Source organism: Pagrus major, chromosome 5 (assembly GCF_040436345.1).
Source record: "Pagrus major chromosome 5, Pma_NU_1.0".
NCBI classification, from domain to species: domain Eukaryota; kingdom Metazoa; phylum Chordata; class Actinopteri; order Spariformes; family Sparidae; genus Pagrus; species Pagrus major.
In genome coordinates this window covers 12797207-12817823 of record NC_133219.1, presented here as the reverse complement: position 1 = coordinate 12817823, position 20617 = coordinate 12797207, and the positions used below count along the sequence as shown (strand labels likewise).

Here is a 20617-nt window from a genome sequence, read left to right as displayed (position 1 = left end):
TAACTATATTATATATCGAGATTTTCATTAAATACTGGCACAGCATAATTCTGTACTTAAAATATTGTAGCTAGTTACACAGGTTAATACACTGGAATAAGACCCATGTAAAGGGAAAAGTTACCCATTTTGTTTCTTTCTGGTTTAACTTTGACAGTCGAATGACAGAGATGGAATACCTTGATATTAATGCTATTGTTAATGAATGCCTTTGTACAGTAGTGGATAAGAAGCTTTTCATTCTCCTGTTTTGTAACTTATGGTATTTAAATGTAGGTATTATTATTGTATTTAGAGGTATGAGAAGACTGGCAATATTTTTGACTATTTAAAGTAATTTTGAACTCCTGATATTAAAGAGGTACCTCAGGCAAATGATGTTCATAGATTGGTGAGAGTTGTGTGTTTGCAGGTTGAAGGATTTACCAAATGCTGGTAAAAAAAAAAAAAAAAAAGAAAAAAAAAGAGAGTTCAGGAGACACACATGTTGGTGCTTCAGCCAAACTAAATTCTTTGTTGAATTCAAACAAAGACTGCAGCCCCTCCAGGCTGAGAACACACTTCTGTGAACTGAGAAATGCTATGTTTTATATTCAAATACAGTGACCGCAAAATTCAGTGTGTGCAAATTGCTTTTTTTGTGTTTTGTTCTTCTTCTTTTTTTAAACAGATAATTAACTAAATCATTCAACAAAGAAACAGACAATCACAGAATTTGCTTCACAAGGTTTTATTCAAATGCAGGGGCAAGGTTGTAAATAAAATGGTAGGACTAAAGGCAGAAAGGTATTCTTGGAACAGTGTGTTTATACACTAATGTATAAACACAACTGCAACATTTAATAAGTTTGTTGTTTTAGGCAATTAATCTGAACTCGTTATCACCCATTAACTTGTTTCATCCCTTTTTTGTGTATTCTCTATATTGATATTGCACTTCTCAAGTGACTGACTGGCTTATTCAGACAGCGGGTCATATAGTCAGCCTGTGTGGATAACAGGTCTACATAGGAAATGTTCAGAAGCAAACACATCACAAAACAATTTGGCTTGAAATGCTTTGGAAAACAAGATACAACCGAAGCAGTGAAATGCAATGTAAAATTACAGTTAGCTGACAGACAAGCTGAGTTAAGGTTATTTATAGATCAGTGTTAAAGACATGACAGTGTTTCTTAGGTCAGTCAGGTGATGGATGGATGATTCATGGCAAATGTGCTGCCGTTTCAAAAAAATTTTGAGCTCATTGTTTAGTGGAGCAGCTTAAACCTTAGCACTAGAATCATTTTGGAAAATCTGCTCTAGTCAGTAACCGTGACATTATGTCAAGTAAGGTCTGGGTTAGGTTTAAATTAAGAGTCGGGTTAGGGTTAGATCTCCGTCTAATGCTACATGATGAGGGTACCATGGAAGAACATTGTGCTGACAGTGACAGAAGACATGTAAAAGTGCCTCAGGTTTGCTCTGCCAGCAAAATAATAAACTCTCTTTAGCACTGAGCTATTTTCAAGCTTATAATGTGACATATACTTCCATGCTCGTTCTTACTACATTAGTGTCTGCGTCATGATTAATCTGTGAATGGCTCTCAACACCAGAACAAGAGGAAAAGCACAAATCTTTGCATCAAAGCTATTTAAAACAGGACATGCAGAGGCTGTTCCAGATTCAGAGCTTAGTTTATGAATCCACATCTTTTGCTTCATGTTAACATGGATGGTGAATTCCTGTGCTGCTAAGCATCCCACTGGTCCCCTCATACTATCCTCCCATCACACTTCTGTAGGTCCGATTTCACATGTGCTTTTAAACTTATTCATCTACTACAGATATAATGTTTGACCAGTGAATAAAAGACAAACAAAAACATTTTACTGTACACATAAAGGGATTCAGAAACTGTACTAGGTACATTGGAGGTGCTGAAACCACTCACTGGCTTTCCCACTAAAATGTTTCTGCACATATTGGCTGAGTTTGGTTCATGAGTCCATGTGTGCATGAGCATGTTTTCACTCCCACCACTGTGAGTAACAGACCTCCTACTGTGTGCTCCTGCCCACTGAGTGCAGAGAAAGAAATTAGAAAAAGATGCAAGAGGAAGGGAGAGAAAGTGAATAAGATGGCATGAGAAACCGCATCAATCACGAGCGCCTGCTCCACAGCCCACCGTTACTCCCTACAGCGCTGAGAGAATCGAGCCTCCCACGAAACCATCCATCACACAAACAAGCGCGACTGGCTCTGCCGTGACTATCCCACATACGAAGTTCAGGAATCACCAACCAAGTCTGCCAAAACTTTACAAAGAATGCTGACACACAGCACGACCTCCACCTCGCTAAAGACACTCTGCAGCTCTGCCGATGAACCTTCAGCTAATCCTCTCCTACTCAAGGTGACCAGTTTCTGCTCGGAGATGTTGTTGAGATGTGGCGACACATGATAAACCTTCTGTGACCCTCCATAGCTATCACCAGTCAGGCCATATGCTGCAGTCGAACAGATGGGTCGATATATATTCCCTCAGCCAGAGAGGGGGTGAGAGTTGGGGGTAGTGAAGGCCGGAAGAGGAAAAGAGTGGGGGAAGGGCACACATCTGGTATTACAAACTAAAGGATTTACAATATTTGTACAGTGTTGACAAGCAATGGTCTGTCAGACACCACCACACCCACATGTGTTGGGACAAAACCAGCTGTGCAGCATAGTCTGGCTCAGTCATAGTAATACTGGTTGAATAAAAATAGAAGAAAGTGTCAACAGAGGTGATGTCTGATGGTGTAATGGTTTACAATCTGGATTGTAAATCCAGTTCAGTGGGATCTTCTATTTGTTTTAGATCTCCAACATGACTGCAAATAATCAACCATACACATTACATGTTTTTGTAACAGTTTCTCATTCCTAATGCTTTGGGGTGGGTGGAAAAAAAAATCACACACCTCACAGCACTGATAGTTTTCTGTTTCAGTGCAGCGTGTTGGTGTAAAATGCGCTAAGTGCTGTTTCTTGATGGTAATGTAGCCACAAATGGCCAGTGCAGAGCTTTACAGTAGACATGAAAACATTTTAAAAACAAACATGGCATCATTACGATCTGATTACAGTACAGGAATAAAACCACAGTTACATAAAGCAGAAATAAAAACACAAATAATGTCCTTCTCGATGGTGAATGTAGTGTAATAAAAACAAATGAACAGGTTGACCATAGACCTTTGGAGCATTTGGTGAGTTGGTGATATTCAGTATGATTCAGGCCTTGGCATTGTCACTAGTTACATATGTGACTGGGCTGTGAGTGTTTGAGTGTGAAAAAATGTGTGACTGTATGTATGTGTTTGTGCATGTGTGTGTGTGTGTCTGTGTGTGCTTGTGTGCAGTACAGTACAATGTGTGCAGTGCCAGAGTGTGCAGGCATCTGTGTCTATATTATATGTTGCGTTTCAGCCTTCAACCCTAGCTGTCCCAGTCAGGGCCAGCCAGCCCATCGTCATCGGAGTCAGACTCTGGTGAGGCCTCCTTGATGCGGCGCAGCGCCTCATGGATGCTCCTGGTCAGGGGGTCAGTAGAGGCTGGGAGCTCTCCCTGGTCCTTTCTCTCTTTCCTGGGGACACGCCTAAGTTTGACCCCCTTGCGAATCTGAACCAGGATGCTATTGGGGTCATCGTCACCCTTGGTAGGAGGCAGGGACCGCTGGTCAACCTTCCTCAGGTGGAAGCTGCCTCTCTTCAGGGAGGCTAAAACTTCATCCATGGGCGAGCTCACTGCACACAGGAAGAGAAGAGAAAGGCAGACTGTGATTGGCTATTGTAACTTGGTAATCTAAAGCCCATGGCACACCAATCAAAGACAATTTCTAATGCCTAATTGTCTTAAGATGTGTTTTTAAAACTAGCTGCAATTGCACACTGACAAACAAATCAGTTCAATCACCTCAAAGGTCAAATATTTGACTTCAAAATTACCTCAAAATAGAGAGTGAAGCAGATACCTACTTTACATTAGAGACATTCCTTCTACTATTGTGCTTAAAAATGGCAAGACATTTTCAAATGAGCAAAAAATATCGGAAGAAAATCTGGAGCAGGCAGCAGTTATTTAGGAGACAACATAAGGGAGCTTTATATTTTTGTTGTGAGCTGGAAAATGAGGACAGATTTGATTTTGTGATGTTCTCTACTATATGCTTTTTAAAAAATGAGTTTACCACTTATATAGTAGGTATGTGCGTGTTATGTTGCAATGGATACACATATTATATGCTTATTGTCAGGGTAATTGTCATGCAAAACTGAACAAACAATGGATTGAAAATGTAGAATCTAGCACACCAAACAAAAATCTGTTTATGTTAGTTGGACAAAGTTTGTTTAGTGCGCCATGGCCTTAACCATCACTATGGTACCAAATGGTTCCAGTACCTCGTCTGCTGTGGGAGTCAAACTCTGGAGTCTTCCTCAGCTTTTTCCGGGCGCTCACCAACTGGCTGCTGTCAAAGAAGCGAGGGATAAATGGGCCGAGTGGGGAGAGGGAGAGCTCCTCTGCTGCACTCTTCACCTCAACCTTGTGCCCATGCCGACCCGGGCTCTCAGAAGGTGACAACTCCTCCTTTGTTGGCAGAGGAGGTGGAGGGGGAGGTGGAGGAGGAGGGGAGATGGGGGATGCCAGCAGTGAGGACAGGGAGCAGGGAGAGCAGGAGGAGTCAGCAGAACTAGGCACAGGCAGCGGAGGAAGGGATGCTGTCAGTGCTGTGACGGGCTGAGTGGTGAGCGTGGAGCTGGGGCTCGGGTCCGTCTGCACACTGGTACTGAGACACAGCGGCTGGCTCTGTGTCTGGATACAGAATGAGTCCACACGCTCCTCCCTCTCACTCACACTACTCATTTCCATGCTCCTTCCACGGTCTCTTCTTCTGGTGTGGGATACACGTAGTCGAGTGGACTTCAGAATCACCTGACCTGGGTACCGCTAGAGAAATACACAGAGAGAGACAGAAGTCAATCAGTAAGAAAAAAAAGAAAAAAAGGTTGAGATATTTAGATTAATAGGCAGGCACATACCTGCTTGAAAGTACGTAGTCTGTCCAGAGTTCTCTGTCTCTCCTGACTAACTCTGCTGTTCTTCCTCTCCTCATCTTCTTCTTCTACATTTTTCAGCTGAAGAAAGTCAGAAGTTTAGAGAAGAGTTACTGACAACAATTAACAGGTATACAGTGACATCATTATAAAAAAAACATCTACCTGTAAGACCTGGTGGGATATAGAGTCCTTGTTGATGGTTTGACGTTTCTGCTGTTTCTGAGTGTGGTTGGAAACACATATCTCCTGCAGGAAGTTGAGAGAAATAAAACACAACAATAAGACAAACATGGCAACAAAGTTTCTTGTTGACATATGTTTCTGGTAAAGCAAAGTAGCTAAGCAGGACACAGTTTTAGGTGTCATTTCTGCTTGGATGTGAAGCCTAATCAACTGCAAAATACACTCTCCATTCTACACATTTATTAACTTGAACTAACAGTATCCAGAAGCCAGGACACACTATAGGAATCAAAACAAGTGTGAATGTGAGTAAAGTCTACACACCCTCTTGTTCTTCAGGTAGGAGCGCTTGGCAGTGATGCGCCCCCTTCTTGCCTCCAGCTGTCGAGCGCTGACCTGAAGTCTGCGCAACTGTTCCCTCTCTGTATTATCATCATCTGTTATATCATCTGCACTTTCAAAGGTGTCGTAGTACACCACTTCATCCTGACGCTCTGAAAACACACAGTCATAGCACATTGTTATCCAGGAAAAGACTACTCCCATCAGGATAGAAATGTTTCAGCGTGGATAAAGATGATCAGTCAGAACAACTTTGTGTTGTTGTTTGCAGTGATCCTTCCCTCTAAAGAGACAAGTGGACCCAAACCATGCTAGCAAAATGCCCCTCACAGCATAACAGAGCCACTGTTTGTAATGTTTCTCCACTTGTTTGTTCAGGTTCTTTCCTTTAATTGGCCGATAACATGTATATGGACTTGTGTGGAAACACAGGTTCAGATCTTTCATGTGTGTGACAGACACTACACATCAGAAATGTAGTGAGTATCATTCGGAAATCGAGCATCATGTCAGTACTCTGTAAGCAAGAATCAGTCCAAAAGTAGCAAGTACATTTGCCCAAAATACCTGTGATCTGTCTGCGAACGCTTTCTAGTTGAGCAGTGAGGAGCAGCTCTTCACACTGTAGTATCTCAGCCTGGATATCATACAGTTGGAGCTGGAGCTCATAGTACTGTGTCTCCATGTGGTCTAAAAGAGCCATGGCATTCTCACTGCTACACAGACCCTGCATCTGAGGAGACAGGACAAAAAACTAAGTCACAAAACAACTGTGTCTGTGTGTTTATGTCTGTGCATATGTGTTTTGCATGGTGTCTAGTGTTACTACCACACCTCCTCTCGAAGTGTGTGTTTCCTCTGGTCCAGACAGATCTCCCTTGCTCTCTGGAGCTGCAGAGTCTCCTTTGCGACAGAGTAACGGAGTCTCTCCATGCGCTCCACCGCTGCTGTCCATGAAGATTTACCAAACTTACGCTGGTCCACCTTCATACGCTCATACACCCCTACACACAGACACAAGCAAACATAAGACAATGTACTGTTGGCAGTTAAACTTCCACACAGTTCAAAACAATGTGCACTCACGTGATAGTGAGTCACCGACACGATCAAATAACTTGCTCCTCAGGTACCATGAGTGGGCATGTCACCCACAACTTCTTTTCTTTTAATGTGATGACTTCAGTCTCCCAGAGGTAAAGCTTTATTACAATAATGTAGAGGGAGCCATCTATTGGCCACATTTGGACATTGCAAATTCTTTCATTCTAGTTTCCATTTGAAGCTTCCACTTGAAACTGATTACATTTTTGATATAATTATTGTCAGATTATAAATGGACCAATCAGTAGAGGGAGAAAACTGGTATGAGCAGGGGCACAGTGTGGAGTAACCCTGCACAGAGACAATCTGCTGGCGGAGCTGTTTGATCAATAGGTTGTCCTTGTTTCCTCCTGTCCCTGTCAAAGCATGGCTGTCTGCACTGCTTCATTAATACCAAATCACATTAGCCCTGACGATCAAAACCACACACAGGTCAATAGCAGGCCAGCGCTTCCACTAAGTGTGTGTGTGTGTGTGTGGTTGAGTTTGGTATGTGCAATTATTCAAAGTCATTCCTCTGCTGCTTTATTGACTTGACACTGGCAGTGACAGTGATGGCGTACTGTACCTTTCTGGGCTCTGGCAGTGATCTCAAAGTATTTTACAGTAAACTCCTGGATGTTGAGGACCGCCTCCTGAGCTTTTTTCTGCCAGTCGAAATCCTCCTTTTTAAGAGCATCAATCCGCCTTGGGCCTAAGTAGTCATTCTCCATAGAAATCTGTTGAGAGAGGATGAACACATTTTTGTCAGCAAGGCTAAGAACAACAACAGGCTGTATGAAAAAGATTCATCCTGTAAATGATACAGGTCATTGAAATAGTCAAATGTTTTATCAAAACTTTTAACAATCTGTACCTTGTTGGATACAGTATATAGCATGCTGATATTTAAAAACTGATCTGGAGATCATGGGATACAAATGGTTTAAACTGCTGAATATCCAAAGGTATAAGGGTAGCACAGACACAAATCTTCAGTACAGACAGAGTTGACAAATGTCAATTTCACCAATTTATTCTGGTCATGTCAACGAACATGCTAATGCTTGTCATGCAACTAGGCAGAAATCATGCCTTCATCCAAGCGTGATACTCTGATGAAACATTAGCATGTTGGTTGACTTGTTCACAATAAATTGGTGAATGTAAGATTTGTCAACTTGGTCCTGAGGATTTGTGTGTGCTATCTTTATACGTTTGGGTATTCAGCAGTTGGAACATATGAGTAATAATATAACACCTGGAAGGTGCATACTCTCAAATATTAACAAATACAATTGGTTTCATATGAAATTAAAAAAATTAAAAAGAGATAAAGCCTGGCAATTCCTGTGTACACAGTACAAACAATGCAGCCTTGGGAACACTGGGCAGTTAGTGGCACATTGTGTACCCAATCTGTAAAATGACACTGCTTCTTTCTTACTTGAGGTTCAGAGGTTAGTTGAAACTCCAAAAGTCACACCTTACTGCCACTTAGTGGCAACAGTAAATAAGCTTCTCAAAAACGGGGAAAAACCATGAGGATAGAAATGTTTTCTCTAATTACACACAGAAGTCCTGGTAGTGTCCATGACAGTACTTTGAATATACTCTACACATGATGGAGAGACAGATTGTCTGACCTACATGGCTGCAGGCTATGAGGAACAGGATGGGTTAGAAATGCATACTCTATCTCAATGGTTTCACCAAAGAAGCAGGCCTGGAGAGGGAGCTAGACTGCAATGAAAGCGCTGACAATATGCAGTATTTTACCCCTACAGCATTCCATGTGCACATTCAAACACACAGGAATACATTTATGCGGACAGATCTTTTTTTAAACTAACCCCATTTTCAGCCAGCTTGCAAAAGCAAAATCAGCATTTAAATATTGCAAAAGGAATGAATACAGTGAGGAATTTGAAACTGTAAAATGTTTCCTGACATTTTTATTCCAAACAGGAAGAATGATGAAGTAACAATTTCAGTTTTATTCAATTAAACCTGTAATATTTCAGCAGTACACACCTACTTTATCATTTTATTAGTGCATCACAGGACCATTTGAAGATAGTTAAAGACCATAATGGTAATATGACATTCCTATGTCTCTGTTAACCAAATGCAGACAAAGCCTAACTGATCAACACAGAGCAACAGAGTAAAATTAAATACCAGATTTATACGAGGGAAACAAAACGTGCATTGGTAGCACAAGGAAGGACTGTGAGCAGCAAAGCTTACAGAGCTACATCCCCGTCTGACCCCAAGTAACCCCGCTGCACCTCAGCTCACACTGCACTACTCAGCAGTGCACCCGTATCATTTACCACTGCAATTTCCTGGTTTCAGGCTGCCAGTGATCCTTCCTTAGATTTCCTTTCTGAATTCCTCTGCATAGTGTAATTTTAGACCTGTTGTCCTGACATCTGATTTGTTTTACTGTAAATCTTTTACATGAAAACCTACCATCCAAAAAGTTACTTTAAACAACAGATCGCAACTATTTTGATATACTGCATGGCCTTGTTTTGTCTTTGTGAATACACAAAATTAGGGGCTACGTGATGATTAGAGGATACATTGAGACTTCAACAACCAGAAAATTAGGCTGATGCCACTCACTATCAACAAGCTACATCATTTGTAAGAGTGGGTTTTATGATTGTTGTCAATATGTTTAATATTTATCATCTTGAACATGCAACAGTTTATCAACAATCCACATTGTATTCTGACTTGCATCACTGACAGAAGAGTATCCTCTTTCTTCTCTCTTTGTTTTCAATGATCATCTTAATTTATCAGTTGAAAATCACTACATTTTTTTCTCCAGCTCACACATTACAGTAACTCTTTTTCCTGTAACATTTACTCTCTCCCCATGTCACAAAATACTCTTTCACTTAAGCCATTCATTAGATTTGTGGATTTCTTTAAAGAGGTATTTGATAAAACACAACGAGAAAAGAAAACACACATTACACAGCATAAACATGTTTCGTGTTTCACTGAACATTTTCAAGAAGTAACCTGTCACACTAAAAAAACATTAAAAAAAATGTAGTCAAAACATTTTACTATATCTTAGGTTATAATCAAACAAGTATAAGTATCAATGTAGTTAACATATTTGGAAACTGATTCAACTTACTGAAAATGTGCAAACACAGTGAATTGTTACAGTGGACTCAACCTTAGCTACTTCTCGATGTACTGTACACCGACATTCTTCAAATTAAGGCTGCACACAAATTGTTGGCAAAATCTCATAGAAAACTTGCTTTTGAAAGTAAGTATTCTCAGACTATACGTAAGATAAACATGCATGCTGTATAGATATTACATGGCGATCGCAAATGTGTTATCTGCTCAAACTTGTTATTCTTGTCTGTATATTGAGAAGGACAAACTGCCTGAATGTAAAAAACTTCACACAGTAGCTGCTAATGTGCATGCTTTACAGCTGAATCAGTCTCAGTTCTTCTGTTTAATCACATTACAATGTGAGAATGCCTCAAAAGGTTAAGGGCAGATAGCATAATTTGGAATTTGTTTCAAAATATTCAATCACGCTGGATCAATTAAAAGATATAAATAATGACAAATGATCCAGACTTTGAAACATAAGTGGAATGTGACTGTGACAGGACAAAGATAAATAGACCACAACAAAGGAATTTTAGTTGGAGAAGAGCTGTAGAAAACATTGTTGTTTCTGAGCTACAGACGCTGTAGGCTATAAATAGACCCGGAAATGTGAGTTCAAGGGGCCCTCCCCCCACAATCAGCTGACAGGAGGTTCCATGGTGTAATGGTTAGCACTCTGGACTCTGAATCCAGCGATCCGAGTTCAAATCTCGGTGGGACCTGCAACTTTTTCAAACACCTAATCCTCCTTTCAGGGAAAACCTTTGTGAGCGACTTAATGTACTGCAGTGAAAATAGAGACAAAGAATGCAACAATAGAGAAACACACTACATGAAAGTTGGCTCTGGCAAAAACAACTGCGCCGTGATGAAGTTATCTGGGGTGAAAGCAAACACAGTTCAATGTGAACTTTGACCTATAACTGACGTAGTGGGAAAAGTTTCCTGGTTTGTAAGAGAAAAGGGAGTGTTACATGACATTACACAGGTTTTTTAGCCTATGATCTACTATTGACTGCACAGTCAGTAGTGTAATGCAATGTGGAAAGTAAAGGACATACTAGAGCGTCCTTTCAGTAAATAAGCTAAGAAATAGGCACTTGAGCCTCTATATCTTATTGCTAATCTTAATTATCTCTTAATTAGCTCAGCATTACAACATATTTTTTACAATCATGTCAGCCAAATTCAAGGGAATTTTAGCATCCATTAGGCATCCGATTTTCTCCACATCAAACTGTTTTTGTCATTTTGATTATGGTACCCAATGTCATTTGATTGGCAACTTTCCTCATGTAGTCTGAACGATAATAATATATCGGAATATTTAAAGAAGAATCCTCTTTTAATTTAAGAGCACTTTTGACTGCAAAAATCCACCAGATAACACCTGCATCATTTGGTGAATTTTAGCTATTGTATTGTAGTTCCACATTTTGTACGCCCGCATCAACAGACACAAATAATATAATATATAAAGAGAGAGAGACGCCCCTCGCCCTCTGTCTTTTAGATTGAGTGAAGTGCGTCTCACCAAACTCCAATTAAACTGTCAAAACTAGCAGTGCTGATAAAGTATAAACCATAATTTTACACTGCCTTTATCTCGCCTACAATGGTTTCAGGCATGTATTTTAATGTACTATTTAGCTTTAATATTACATTGTTTACGATATTACCGTAGCATCACCCAACTCGCTTTATGGAAGTGTTTATTGGTCCAGTGCTGCCCAGTGCATTCTGGTCATTTTAGGTTTCCTACCGTCAAAATAGTATAAGACTGTAATTACACTGTATGGTACTTCTTTACAAGAAATTTAATGGAGCACAATCTTAAAATACTTTTCATTACTTAGGATTTAGTAGCATTAAGCAACTAACTGAATACACCTCCTCTCACCCTCTCTTTGCAAACATGTAGGAGAACCTATGGTAGCCATGAAACTCACAAAAACCTGAAAGGCCCACCAAGTGTTTGGTCTGTCTATTTGGGGATACTGTAGAAACATATCACACTAATGAAAATGTAATTATGAATATTATATTCGAATTCTGCCAATTGATCGCAATAAATTCTACACATACAAGACATTCCTGTCTTTAGCAGACACAGACGGTTCTCACCTCCCCTGAGTAAGAAGATTTATTCAGCCACATCTAAAATGGAAAGTTCTTTAACTATGGCTTACATCTTTCCATTTCTGCTGCATGCCTTCTGGTCCCTGTGTGTCAGCCTCAACCTCTACCTGCAGTAAACCTATAGGGTCACACATAACATGACTTATTCATGTGTCTGTGAGACTGCAGGAAATTGGAGATTCATGTGGCTCCATTCCAGCTCACAGTATGTCACTCAACACTGACTGCCACATCCCACAAACATTTCAGATAATGTGGAAAAGGACAAAACTGACAGGAAGCTGTTTCCATCCAAGGTATATATATGTATGTATATTTGTGTCTGTTTGCTTCTTTATTGATGGATGTTATTTAGTAATGTGATACTGAAGTCTTTTGTTACTCATGTGCTGCTGTGTGTGACTCAGTGAGCTAAATATAAATGTGCCATCAGCACTGCAATAATTGAACAAAGCCTTTCCACCATTTACGCATTCACCAGTCTCCATCTTCTTTTTGCAATTAGATACATCTCACCATCCTCACATTGCTTTACTAAGCATGGGGCATCTTACCAGAATATAAAAGTGCAATTCATTTTGCAATATAAATCACAGTCAAACAAGCACACACACACACACACTGAGGCACAAGCGCAAAGCAGATCCTATTTTAAGAGACGTGAGAATTTCCTGTGACCATCCACTGTGTTCTATGACTCCTCCATGTCAGTACATGTCAAAGAAATACAGAGATACGTCACTGAATCTCAGCCCATGTGCATAGTAGTCAGCTTCCCATGCATGCTAGTTTAGCACACCATCCATATAACTCCCAGGAGTCAGAAGATGGCTCACATGGTCTGCAATAAGAGGGCCAAATGACAACAAACAACACAAAAGACACAAACTCTTTGTCTTTTTTTGTCCTTTTCTCCAGGCTGGATGTCACCACTACGATACACCAATTTTCCACTCCTGAAAGCTGCTGGCCACTTGCAACTTTGTTGCTGCTTGTGAGAAAAAGAAAACTTGCACAGTCCTCAGTTTCCGTAATCTAATCTACAAGAGAAGTCTGTCTCATATAACATAATTTGCTATGATTTAAGGGTTTTTGGATACACAGAGTTTGTTGCTAGTGAGTGACATGCAGGCTCTGAACACACAAACGAGTGTGTCTCTGAGCTGCCAGTGTGTTTTGGTCAGTGGAGGAGAAATACACCAGCTTTACCCATCAGTAAGTCGGTGCCACTGTAGCCAGTTTGTGGTAAAACATAAGCCTTGTCTCCCATGTCTGTCTCAGGAGGAGGTATAATCTGTTGGATGTACAGTGCTTGTGCTGTGTACAGTGCTAGCAGCAGCTAAAGCGGCCCACAGAGCCAACAGTTGGGACTGTCTGACTGCTCATGTCCGATGGTCAGTCGAGCTATGTTGCCTTGTGTTTGCGTCCTTCGACACTGTCTCTACTTTTGTGTGTCACAAAAGCGTCAGACTGACCGACAGAGAAGAGCAGACAGGCGAGAACGGAAACGTCAACTTCATATAGTGCTTCCTGGTAGTGCAGTTTATTTAAAGCTATTATAAACCTCCCAGAGAACCTGAAATGGAGCAGGCAGGGAAGAGTCCTGACAGCTTGTGAAAAGTGCAAGAAAAAGTCACGGTAGGCCAAAGAGTAAAATGTGAAAGTGTCCATAATGCATACTACACCCATGTAGTGGATGTGCATTTAACTGGAGCGCTCACACCCACACCAATAATGAATTGAGTTGTGGTCTTTTTGCTGTTGCAGTGCTTGTTTTTGGAGAAGTATATTCATTGCTATTTGAAATATCCTTTATCATTCTGTATGGCTTGATGGAGCTATTTTATTTCTTCTTTATAATTTTGTAATTCCTGAATTTTTTCATATCGTAATTTGTATTGCAGAAAAGAAAAATATCTCTCTGTCAGTTTTTCCATTATCTGCAGCCTTACTCACTATCACTTGAGGAACTGACTCTTGATGCTCGTGCACAGATGTATATACACCTAAACTGAAAACTTTAACTGGCCCAAATTGTTACCTTGATCTGCTGTCTGCGTAGCATTGCTAGTTCCCTCATGTCTCTGAAGGGCTGCAGCAGGTACTGGTACAGCTGTGTCGAGGCCTCCAGCAGGCCTCTGTAGGCTTGATCTTCCTCCTCATATAGCTCCAACAGCTCTACCATACTGTCCATGGCCTTGTGCTTCTCCAGCAGCTGCATGACATTTAGATACAAGAAGTTAATTTTATCATTGTCAACATACAAACAACTTTTAGAATAAAAGAACATATTATGTTATCTGTAAAACAGTTTGATAACAGTGTCAAAAGGGCAATTAGCCCACCACAAGTATACAAGAGTCAAAGAACATGATTAAATACATCTTTTAGTGTCACTCGGCAGTGAATGGAAACTTGCCCCTCATTGTGTGACTAAGAGGATGCTTTGTGTCACTGTAAAAAATAAGAGTATATCTGAGTGCAGTCTCAGTGCACAGAGCGTGGCTGAGCGAGCAGAGTCCTTTCTGCTGCTGGGAATTAGATCAATACACACACATTTTTGCTGGACTGAACAATCCTGTAGGCTAACAGCAAGCACTGAAATAGCCATTAACTCGGCCCTCAAATGGAGTGGTGGGGATCAATAGGCCAGTCTGTGTGTCTATGTGTGTGCGTGTGTGTGTGTGTGTGTGTGTGAGTGTGGGTGTGAGTGTGTAAGATCCTACGACACAACAAACTGTGACTGTGTTTGAATGAATGACGGTGCATTTGCAACAATAAAGAGCTAAATAAGATCAGTAGCTCTTCCTACATCTTCAGGATAAATGCACATATGTGTAGACTGAACTGAAAGTCCCACAGAGTAAGAGACATTTATTGAAACAATTGAAGCAAATTAGCTCGGGCTGGTTGGCAAACATTCTGTGTGATTCTTTGTCTGAGGGCTCTGCTGTTTGATTTGCTCAGGAAGGGCAGTAAGGCTAAGCTTCCTGTGTCTGGTTTTCTGTCTTTTTTAATCTGAGTGTGTGTGCATGTCCCTGAACTGTGAAAATGGAAGTGGGTGTGGGACTGACTTGGTGGAATGAGATGTGGGTGATTCGTCTGCTAAAAGCAGAGCAGAGGGGGAATGCATCGGCCATCATATAAACAATCCGTATGAATGGATGTAGTCTCTTGACGCTTTCTTACTAAAGAAAGTAAAGACAGTAAACATACAAGCACATATAAAATGTATTACACTGTGACCTGTTTCTGCTAGAGTCATGAACAGTGTAAGCTTAAGCTTTTTTTTTTGTTTTACTTCTATTTTTTTATAATTGAGATAAATTAATATCAAGAAAAAAATGGATGCAAACCTATCACTAAAACTGCAAATGATTTTTTAATTTAATGGTTTAAAGGGTTTTTTTTAAGTTCATGAAGCATTTCAGGTCATTCAGGATGTCAGAATAACCTGATGGTTTGCTGCACCTAGAAAGAAGCCACTAGAATCTGTTTGGAAAAGGGCTGGCACTTTAAAAAAATTCTTGGCAGGTGATTGGACGAACCATTTGTCTATAACCATCTATTGTGGGCTAACTTTAACCATTCAGATCAGACATTAGGAAAACGCTACCAGTGGAGCCAGCTGGTAAATCAAACTGTTCTCTGAAGCCAGTCGATGGAAGAGCCAAAAACTTTGTTTCCATCAAGAAAAGCCTTCAGTGCCGTTCTTTGCTCTTCTTTCAATAAAATATACTCTCCAGTTCTGTTATAACTGAGGCTATAGCAGCATCTACGCTAACCTCAATCAAGGTGCCATTTTTATTTTCAAAGAAATAATCGCTTCTCTTGCTGGTAGTCAAATATAAACCACACCCATTGCTGCTAGTAGTTGCTCATGGGACGCTGATTAGTTCAACCACTTTGTGTTTGGCCACAAGCACATACCTTGAAGCCTGGCAAGATGGATTTGTGAGTTCACATGATCAAATGATCTCCTAAATCCAGCTGCCTCACAGGGTCAATGTCAGTGAATGTGTGTATATTAGAGGATTGGTTAAACTAAAATAGAATTTTCAACATTTTTTAAAAGATGTGTATTCCATAAACATAGGTAACACTCAAAGTTGATGTACACGCCAGTATAATGATCCAGAGTAATGCTGTGATGCTTAAAATGGAAACCCTTCCATTAAAGCACTCTCTCACCTGGTGTCTCAGAGGACTTCTTGCACTGTCTGGCTCTATAAGTCAAGGCTGCATAACTAACGCTATTGATTAGTGGGACAATGTGAGAGTATCAGTGTAATGTCTGTTTATATAAAGATCAGTTATTCAATTACTAGATGCTGCTGGTGTAAGAGGAGCAGGCCTGGAGTGTGTGTGGTGTCTGGATTATGTCTCCACTGTGTCAAGTCAAAGATACAAAACAGAACATTTTAAACATCGGTTCTAGTGTTTGTCTGTATCACATATATGTAGGAATGTTTCACAGAAATGTCTATTACTATTAAAGCTTCAAGACATCTTTACAACTATTTATTAGATGCATTTAAATTCATATTCACTACCACACATCCGTCACATTTGTTGAGCACCACTAGCAATTCTATATCGTATGTTATTTGACACAATAACAAGTTTTATTTTGCCACATCAAGACTAAAGCTTTTTCACCTCCCTCCACTGCACACTAAAACTAGAAGATATGTATCCTTGAATATTAAAATGTTGAACAAATATGCAGTTTTCAATTATACATCTTATAGTAATAACAAACCTATCAGTATTTATGAAACAGTTTTTTCCAGATATAGATTTATCAAAAAAATATTGCCTGTTTCTGCATTTTCTGTGCACATGTTCTCACAACTAAAGCATAATCATAACATAAAAGAGACTGAAATGTAACATCCGATTTACATTAAGTGATTAAAAACCTTAAAATTTGAAATATAGTGTGTTATTTGAGTCTATATACATAAATAACCAAAAGGCCCACTAAAAATGGTGATACTAAATGCAGGAAAGTGGCTGTTTGCTATTCTTAAACAGAGGTGGGGCGGTTAACATTCATTCATTTTCCGACTGTTTTCATCCTGAAGTCTTTTCTCTTGTAAAACTGAAAAATACTGTTAAAAAACACTTCTGACAAAGCATAAATGTTTCTACTTACAGATCTATGGTAGCAACCTGTGAGAAGATGACTGTGCAGTGCATATTACATTAACAGGTTAATTCTAACAGGAAAGAAGTGCTTGAAGTGCGTGTGTGTGTGTGTGTGTGTGTGTGTGTGCACACTTGACTCTCTCAGCTGTGTAAGCAGCAGACAGCAGCCATGCTGAGGATACAATATTCCACAGAGGACATACTGTACAGTTACAACCTAATCTTACAAATTCTTACCTAATACATGTATAATATATTAGGCACTCCGTAGCTTTAATTGTTGGGTTTACTTCATTAAAGTCCATAATGAACCTACCTTAGATGACTCATGTATACCAACACAAATAGGTTAATGTACACAAAGACCTATTAAACCTCCATGCAGTGTCCTGACTGGAGAGACACTCATTTGTTTATTGATTATGTGATATCCATCTCCTGTATGGTACACATAACTACACTTAGTTTACAAGAGATTTTGAGTAAAGAAAAAGAAAACTTACCTTTTTACTATAACATAACTTTCAAAAAACGAAAATATACATTCACAATAATGCTTAAAATACGCTTATTTTGGTGGTTGTGTGACTTATGAAGATCAGTGACACAGAGTTATAGTCATTTTTGTTGACCTTTTCTGTAAAGGCCTCCTGCATTGCTTTGTACTTTTGGATATCATTTAGAAGGTATGTCCATTAATTGCCTGTCTACCTCAGTTTATAATGACTAGTGCATCACACTTCCTCATTACCATTTTGGTATTGCGTACCTTCAAACAGTACAATTTGTCAGTGCAGCAGGATGAATGGGGTCTGGCAACTGAATGAATGGGAGTTACAGAGAAAGACTGTGCACAGATTATGTTAATAAGAAGCTGATATGGAGATCCTGTGGGAGGATCACAAAAACTCTCACCTCTTGCAGATGTTTTGTTGCACGGTTGAGCGCCTCTTCGTACCCTGACTGCCTCAGCTCGCTCAGACTCTCATAGTACTCATCTGGGTCGTCGTTTTCCGTGAACAGAACCTGCGAAAGTATCTTCCATCCGCACGTATCGAGCGCATGGCCTAGGTACACTTGTAAACTGTAGCAAAGCTCATCCATTTCGGTCTCAGGTACTCCCGCCGGGCCGAACAGCACCGTCCACATCCCGGCTGGTTCCTCCGGAAACACCGGGAGACAGGGCTCCAGGTCCGAGTTCACCGAGCACAGCTGCTGGTGGATGGCCCGAAGGTCCTGGAAGGAGAAGAGTCCGGCCCAGCTGCAGTCCTCCCTGCTCAGACTATCCAGTTCATCCAGGTCCAAGCTGTCCAGTGATGGGGACAGTTGGTCCTCTCTTAGTGATTTTAACACCTCAATATCAGGACTAACGGGGGAGGCTGCAGCTTTAATCACAGTTTGAATTTTGACAGGACTTGGTTTTGTTGCTGTCACGAACTTGGTTTTAGGGCTGCAGCCTTTATCCACAGCCTCCCTGGCTCCTTTGCTCGGGCTCCTTGATACTTTATCCCTGACGGGACTTTCGGGCCATTTTGTTTTGTCCCCATCCAGGCTGGTCGCCTCCACCGGAGGGTCTCTACCAAAGCTTCTCCTCTGCACCGTCCTGTTGTGACACGTAATGGCAAATTTACCTTCCACTTCATTCCAGGCGACGATAAAAACAAATTTGTGCTTTTCCTTCTCTTCAAACGCATTCGGTCGGACGGCTACCCACCCCGACTCCAAATTATCCTCCATTGTGAAGGACATCTCTGCAAAGTGATGAAACCAAAATAATAACGCTGCTCGTGCCAACAAATCCTACGTTGGCACTGTTTGGGAGTCGGTTGCAGCGTCGTAAGACGGTGTTAATGTGCGGTTAAAGCAGCCTTTACCAAACACTGTTTTGATATTTCGCCTGAAGGGCTATCCTCGTTCGCTCAAGCGGATGAATTTGGAGCAGCGCGGTGTCATTTCCCATCTCTGGCCCACCTGCCTTCAACTCGGATGTCTGCCTGCCTATCCCAACCTCTCGCAACAGTTAGCTTTGACATTGGCTTTCCGACCATACAAGACTCGACTCTGACTCACGACATGCGACAGTTTGTTTACCAGGTCCAGCGGTCGATCCCCTTATCAGCTGTGCTCCGTTATTCTCGATCTCTCGGCTCCAGAGCTCCCTTCTCATCATGAAGCATCCAAAAACAGCAGCTTACATCACTGAAATACAACAGACTGAGCCCACGACAAGTGTGACGAGCGGTTTTGTCCACCTGCACTGTCTTCACAAAGGTTAGCATCATCTCCAAACTCACAACATTGCCATGTTTTCTTCATCGTTTGCCCAACAAGACCACATACCAAAATAATAGTGCTATATTCAGGTGCTGTCAGAAATATCGTAATTTCCAAAAGCAAGTCATGACGCAAAGTAAGCCCTCATAGTGTGAGCTTAATTTTTTTTTAAATACTAGCTTTTAACATTTTGTTGCTACTGCCACAATCCGTTTAGTGAGTCGTCATATTATTTTTTAAATAGGAAGTTGGAATTACTTTTACTTCTATTAGTCTTGTGAGATACTACAAAGAGCGAATCGAGGTTGTAGGTAGAAACACACGAGTCCGAGGAGCATTTAAAGGCAACATCAGAATCTCAATTTGAGCACGTAAGGACGTGCTGACGTTGTTGGCTGAGCAGTGTGGGATGGTTTGCAGAGTAGCTGCTGCACCGAGAACAATGCGTATAAAAACAGGTTTAAAACAACTCGTATCAATTTAGTGCCTGAATAAATGCATCAACAAAACATTTTAAGTTTGCACCCTAGTTGCTGTATTGCAACACATGTAATTTGTGAATGATTTATGTCCCAATTTAAAAATCAATTGGCTGTAATTACCGTGATGTGACGCTCTGTGGCGCTAGTTCATACCTTTTCTATTGCCTGAAGGCACTGGAATCCTGGAAGGTACAATGACTTTACAAGTAATTTGAAAGATTAATGCATTAGTGACTTATGATTACATCAAAAAACAGTTGCCTTAAAAAACAATTAAGTAATCTTGAAATAAATATAAGAAAAGCGTTGTTCAAATGTGCCACTTGAACTCAGTGTATTAAAAGAAAGATTAAGTTAATGTGTGTGTGTCTGTGTGTGTGTGAGAAAGAGAGAGCTGTCGTGTTCTCATTGGTTAGATACACTGGCTGAACTGTATCAGAAGACAGGGAAAAATAGTTTTCCTCTTTAACAGTCATAGTCTTGTGAAAGTAATGAAAGTCTATTCCCTCAACAGGGTGCATCCCCCAAACAGAGTTTGCCTGTGCTTTGATGAGCCCCACATTGTGTGTGCATTTTTAAAGAAATCTATGGTCTTGCTCATAAACTAAACGTTTTTTTTTAAAACAAATTAATTCACAAATGTCTTTATTAACATCTTATAAGATACTGACACTAGATCATCTGGCTGAGTATATATAAGAGCAATGAAGTGGTTTGCAGCTA

The 20617-nt window shown here is 40.5% G+C and overlaps 1 protein-coding gene and 1 non-coding gene across 2 annotated transcripts; one reads left to right on the top strand and one right to left on the bottom strand.

Moving 5' to 3' along the window:
* Positions 1–714: 714 nt before the first annotated feature.
* On the bottom strand, positions 715–19450 carry LOC140995994 (junction-mediating and -regulatory protein-like). Its single transcript, XM_073466183.1, has 10 exons — positions 18054–19450; positions 14029–14202; positions 7282–7432; positions 6444–6613; positions 6177–6342; positions 5592–5761; positions 5247–5330; positions 5067–5162; positions 4428–4974; positions 715–3770 (listed from the first exon to the last, which is right to left on the bottom strand). The coding sequence occupies exons 1-10, from the start codon at positions 18885–18887 to the stop codon at positions 3463–3465; spliced, it is 2700 nt and encodes an 899-aa protein (XP_073322284.1). The 5' UTR covers positions 18888–19450; the 3' UTR covers positions 715–3462.
* Positions 10499–10570, top strand: trnaq-cug (transfer RNA glutamine (anticodon CUG)). The gene has a single exon. It is a non-coding gene; the product is annotated as a tRNA-Gln (tRNA).
* Positions 19451–20617: the final 1167 nt, after the last annotated feature.

Bases quoted from the DNA above. Each gene is read 5' to 3' on its own strand.
- LOC140995994 (XM_073466183.1), bottom strand. From the start codon at position 18,887: ATGTCCTTCACAATGGAGGATAATTTGGAGTCGGGGTGGGTAGCCGTC. The intron at 7,433-14,028 runs GTAACAATTTGG...CTCTCTCAACAG, and splicing joins TACGCAGACAGCAGATCAAG to ATTTCTATGGAGAATGACTA. The intron at 5,331-5,591 runs GTGTGTAGACTT...AACTTCCTGCAG, and splicing joins CCTACCTGAAGAACAAGAGG to GAGATATGTGTTTCCAACCA.